Source organism: Taeniopygia guttata, chromosome Z (genome assembly GCF_048771995.1).
Source record: "Taeniopygia guttata chromosome Z, bTaeGut7.mat, whole genome shotgun sequence".
NCBI lineage: Eukaryota > Metazoa > Chordata > Aves > Passeriformes > Estrildidae > Taeniopygia > Taeniopygia guttata.
The window spans coordinates 46,716,367-46,721,666 of NC_133063.1; the positions used below are offsets into that span (position 1 = coordinate 46,716,367).

Consider the following 5,300-nt stretch of genomic DNA (forward strand, 5'->3'; position numbering starts at 1 on the left):
CAGACTGATTCTATGTCTAGGCAGGTTTTCATACATCCCTTGCCCACATACTACTCCAGCATATTCTTCATCCGCACTGCCTTATCTTTGCACATCGCATCAGGTTTGCCCTGCCCAGGGGTACAGACATATGAGCTCCTTTCTGCTGCTTCACTGCTGCACTGCCTTAGACCTTCTTCTTCACGTCTCTTATCCCAGCTGGGGTCCATGGATTCAGCTCCTTTGTGAAGAAGGAATTCTGGTGCCCACTGAGTGCTGCAGGTTGCAGCTCATTACTTCTCACAGGGAATCTCCTTGGAGGTGTTTGCCTGGTGCCATCTCACTGTAGCTGCACTGTGACCACACCTGCCTCAAGAGGCTCCGAGTAACCCTGCCACCTTGTCTTCCTGGAAAGCAGCATTCAGCAATAAATCTGGAAGGAGAGTGCAAACACCTGTGTGTCTGCAGGCACAGGCACATGGGGGCTTACATTTGTGCATCTGTGCCCATGCTCACGTGTGCCCTCCTGAGCAAGGGACAAGCTCCTGTGTGCTTCCAGACTGTGTTTTTTGGTAAATTTTCAGGCAAATTAGAACACTACAACTGGTATATATTTTTAACCTGTTTTAGCCTAATGCCCTCCTCGCATTTAAAGGGAAAAAGCCCTCCTGTGTGGAGTTTTCTTCCACAGCCACAGAGACACCAAAGCACATTTCACATGCTGGCTCACTCCTGCCACATTCTCATACTTAGCTGTTTGTGGTTGCAGATATATTCATCTAGACCTCATTTCTAGGGATTTTTTATGACCATTTCACAATCCCCTGACACCACAACCAGCACAAGGAATTCATCAGAAGCAGGGCCACTAGATGCAGTGTGTCCCCATCAAACACAGGGCTGCCTCCAGCCCTTCCACAGCACCCTCCTCCTGGCTCTTTGTGTGCAGGCGTCAGTTCCCAGGCCTCCTGCAAAGCCCAGTCCAGAGCGTAGCCTCATCAACAACATGTTTTATTGCTGTTATCCCAAAGCAGCAAGGAGCACAGAGCCCCTGCTTTCAACAAGCAGTGCACATCCAGATGGGTCGGAGTTAGAGGGACAGGATCAGCCATGAGAAAAGATGCTGTGTCTGAACCAGTGTGGTGCCCAGGGGTTCTCTGGCACCTCAGAACCCCTCAATGGGGACAGATGAGCAACCAGGATGTCTCCACCTTGCTGAGAAACACAGCTACAATAGAGGGGACTTGCACTGCTCCCCTGTGCCAGCAGCTCCCAGCCCGAGCACCCCAGGGACATATCACACGGGAGCACTGCAAAAACCTAGACCTAGGGAATAATGGTGAGTGGGGCAGGAGAGCACCCTGCCATGCAGCCCTTCCCACCCCACCAAAGCCCATCACAACAGCCAGAATGAATTAATTTGGTTATAAAGAATATATTTTATTGCCACACATCCTGTACAAAAGCCAGTCTGGCGGATGGCCAGGTGTTCAGTGTGAGGGAGGAGACAGCTCAGCGCCTGTCCCATGCCTGGGGCCAGTATCTTGGACTTCACAGTTACTTTGCACAGCCTTAAAATGATAGACCTAAATGCCCTATTAATAAAGCAGTCAAGCCAGATGTGTACTTGGTAAAAAAAAACTCAGCTATAAGCTTTACTCCAACAAATACACTGCACATACTGATACTGTTAAGCTCTGCAAATCCTGTTATTTCATTTATATGATTTAATAGACGTTTACTGACCAAAGTCCATGTTCAAAATCTCTGCAAGCAGATAGCAGTGTGGCTCTAGCACACTTGTTTAATTTGCTCTTTCTCAGCATGCCAGGGAGAGTGGGTTGCAAGCACAGGGAGATGCCATTTTTCCCTCCAGCCCTGTCCCAGGGGTCTGTCCCACCTCCACTTTCAGTCTCACCTAAAGGTGTCCTCTACTCAGTGACTTCTCTCACTAAAGGTTTGGGACAGAGCTGCTCTCGAATGCTGCAGCATGTCTACAGTGAATTTTACAAAATCTGCTATTCCCCCACCTTCACAGCTTCACATGTGGTTTTCACCATATGGGCTTTTCAGATTTGGTAAATATGTATGAGAGAATTGCTGGTGCTTTTTCTCCACAGAAAACTAAGCATTTATCTTAATAGTGTCTGAAACCCTGACACAAGCAAAGCCAGGGGAAAGGACAAGGTAAAATTCCACTAAACCAAACAATTTGTTTGGATTTCATTGCAATTTTGTAGCCAGGGGAGCTAAAAGGATATAATTCCACTAAATTGAATAATTAGTTCTGATTTAATGGAAATGTTGTACCTAAAAAAGAAAATTAAAAAACCAAAGAGATAAATTGTTGCTATCTTTATCCAAACTACAATGAAACAGTGTACCATAAAACCTGAAAGATTAGAACAGCCCAGACACAGAGCCACACTGTTACCACTGTTATCCCAAAACTTTCCATCTCAGCTGCTATTAATTGCTCTGCAAAGAAGCACCCAGCAAGCAGCTCAAGTAGGACCACAGAACTTGGGACCTGCCTGGCTCCTCACACCTTGCAGACCAAGAAGGAGCAAAGAATTTAGAGGAAAATTAAATGCAGCCATGGTTTATTTGGTAGAAAAATAAGAGAAATCTTCCAGAAAATCCAGCTTGCAGCATAAAGGCTACTTTGTGAAGCATAAGGAGACAGAAGTAAAGCCTTTCAGGAAGAGATGAAAGCGCAGTTTTCAAATATAAATACAAATGTAAAATATCCCCCCAAAAAAGTCATAGGAAAAGCATCCATCCTGCTAGGCTAAATAACTCCCATTGAGTGGGAAGCATGTCCACTTCCCTCTAGAGGCCATGGCTCAGCTCCCACGCCCAGGTCCCCACTTATTTGGCCATGGGACAAGTGAGGACCTGGGTGCCTGCTTTGCTGAGAGCACCCAAGCACTGCAGGTGCTGGGGGATCTCTGTGTCAGGCATAGCAGCAACAAAGAGGTTGTGGAGCAGAGGGAATCCTCCTCAGCCTGCCCCATCCCCACCCTCAGGCTGGCGGGTGGGTGAGTGTGTGGTTTGTGTAAGTCCATTGCCATTGCCGAACCGTGGGTCAGTCACCAGTGGGAAGGCATCCGTCCTAACAAAGACAAGGAGGATGGGGTGAGATGGACAGGGTCTCAGTGGGATCATCCACCCCCACTGGGAGCCAATGTGACCTGCCCTGCCCATCCTGACCCGCACTGTGACGTGACCTGCCCATCCCCAAGCATTGCCTTATCCCAGCAGCTCCAGAAACAAATTTAATTTCAAGGCAAGCACAAACCAGGAGAGAGTTGTTCCCTAAATGCTTCTGTGCTCCAGCCTTGGCTCTGACAGCTCCCTCAGGCTTTGCAGGGGCTGAATGCCCACTCTCCCACACAGAAGGATCTAGAATGGGGTGCAGCACACTCACTCTATTCACCCCCCTCACCTACCTCTTCAGGCCTGACTTAGACCCGCTGCCGCTTCTGCTTCTTGGGTCTGCCCCTGGGACGCTGGGTCTGCCTCTTGTTCTTGTTATTCTTGGCCTTCTTGTCCTTGTCATTCTTGGCCTTCTTGTCCAGCTGCTGCATCAACTTCAGGACGGTGTCATCAGTGGGAGAGACACAGATTTTCTTGTTCTTCTTGGTGATGAGCCTGGGGGAGCAGCAGAAAGATTTTCTGGAGGGGAGCAGAGGGAGGACAGAGGAGGGTCTGTCTGAAGCCAGACTGTTCCAAGTAGTCCTGGCCACCACAGGGTACTCACACAACAGCACGAAGGTAGCATCCTGTCTCAGGTCCCTGTTGGCGGTAGGCTATCACCACGCCACTGGGGATATCCTTCTTCAAAGTGCTGTGCTTCAGGCAGCAGTCCAAGGCTGAGCTTCCAATGCCTGTGAACAAGGAGAGCATGTGAGATTTGGAATCATCAGTGAGTCAGGATACCTTCAGCACAGAATACCAGCTGACAGCATAGGGCTTGTTTGGTGTCACGGGTCAGCATGATCCTGGGCACCATGTGGCATTGGAAGCTCTGAACTCCAGTGCCAGGTCAGACCTGGCCCCAGGAATAGAAGACACCACATCCAAGTGTGGTGGCAGGGAAACTGATGAGCTCCTTGAAAAGGTACTGAATGTGGTATTGAACTTCATTCTCCTCCTGTTCTTTTCAGCTTGGGTGCTGCTGCCCCACCAGCCACATGCACACAGACACACTCTGAAGCCAAGCAAGCACTGCAAGCCAGTGCCACAGGCACATGCACACAGAGCCCTACACACATCCACACACCCCACAGCTCAGTGCACTACAAACACCACCCTCACCACCCGGCACCTGAGTCCCGCACACCCTGCCCCATCCCAGCAGGACCAGGCAGCAGGGCTCCTCGCCCCTCACCTTGAGCCTGTGTGATGAGGAGGGCAGCAGCCAGCAGCGGCAGCAGCAGCAGGAAGGGGCGGAGAGCCATGGTGCTGCCACGGGCACTGAGCAGGACAAGGCTTGGGAGCAGAACACGCACTGCTGCCTCGTGCTGAGGCTGCTCCTATTTATCCGGATTCCTTGCTTTCGTTTTTGGACAGCCTGGCAGGCAGCCCACCATCCGGCGAAGGGCTGGGTGATGCACAAGCAGAGGGTGGGGGATTCCTGTAAGCTACAAGCCCCCCTTTACAGACACATCCTGTCTTGCTCCCAGCTGCCCATCATGGTGTGAGGTGCCAGGTGGGGGACATGCTGGAGATACAGCTCCCATCACAGCTAGATGAGCTTGTGGCCTCCTGTTTCCTACACACTCTCACAACCTGCCACTACCTGTTCTCAGAGGGTCAGGTGTTTATTCCCATGAAAGGGATCCTGGAAGGTGGCCAAGCCTTCAAAGACACCAAGGAGTCAACCTGCTTTGCTCCCTCATTTTGTGATTTGCTTCTAAGTCAAACCACCAACACAAATAATAGGTGAGAAGTGGCTCAGGGTGAGCCCACACTCCTTCCCCCTGAACCCCATCCATGTCTCACTGCCTTGAGGATGACCCCAGCTGAACAGAGCTGAATACAGCTCTAGGGCTGGGATGTGTGAGGGCCACACTGCAATGGGGCTGCAGAAAACAGCAGCACAGCCCATCTTATTTTGGTGCTGATATCAAATTGTGGGGAGCTGGGGGTGAGTGGAGACCTTAACTAGCTGAAGGAATGTGCTAACAAGGATGTGAAAAGCCACAGCAGCTTGACATGGCACTGTGCAGCTGGACATAGCTGGACAGATGGGGACTACGTAAAAGTGAACCTAGAGAGCTGAACAGAACCTCACAGGAAATTCCTGTGGTGACAAA

At 50.4% G+C, this 5,300-nt stretch overlaps 1 protein-coding gene across 1 annotated transcript; it reads right to left on the minus strand.

Annotated features, from left to right (window-relative positions):
* Positions 1-1,398: 1,398 nt before the first annotated feature.
* On the minus strand, positions 1,399-4,516 carry CCL21 (C-C motif chemokine ligand 21). Its single transcript, XM_002189836.6, has 4 exons — positions 4,373-4,516; positions 3,743-3,869; positions 3,432-3,633; positions 1,399-3,094 (listed from the first exon to the last, which is right to left on the minus strand). Exons 1-3 carry the CDS (start codon positions 4,440-4,442, stop codon positions 3,447-3,449), a joined length of 384 nt encoding a protein of 127 aa, XP_002189872.1. The 5' UTR covers positions 4,443-4,516; the 3' UTR covers positions 1,399-3,094; positions 3,432-3,446.
* Between the last annotated feature and the right edge of the window lie 784 nt (positions 4,517-5,300).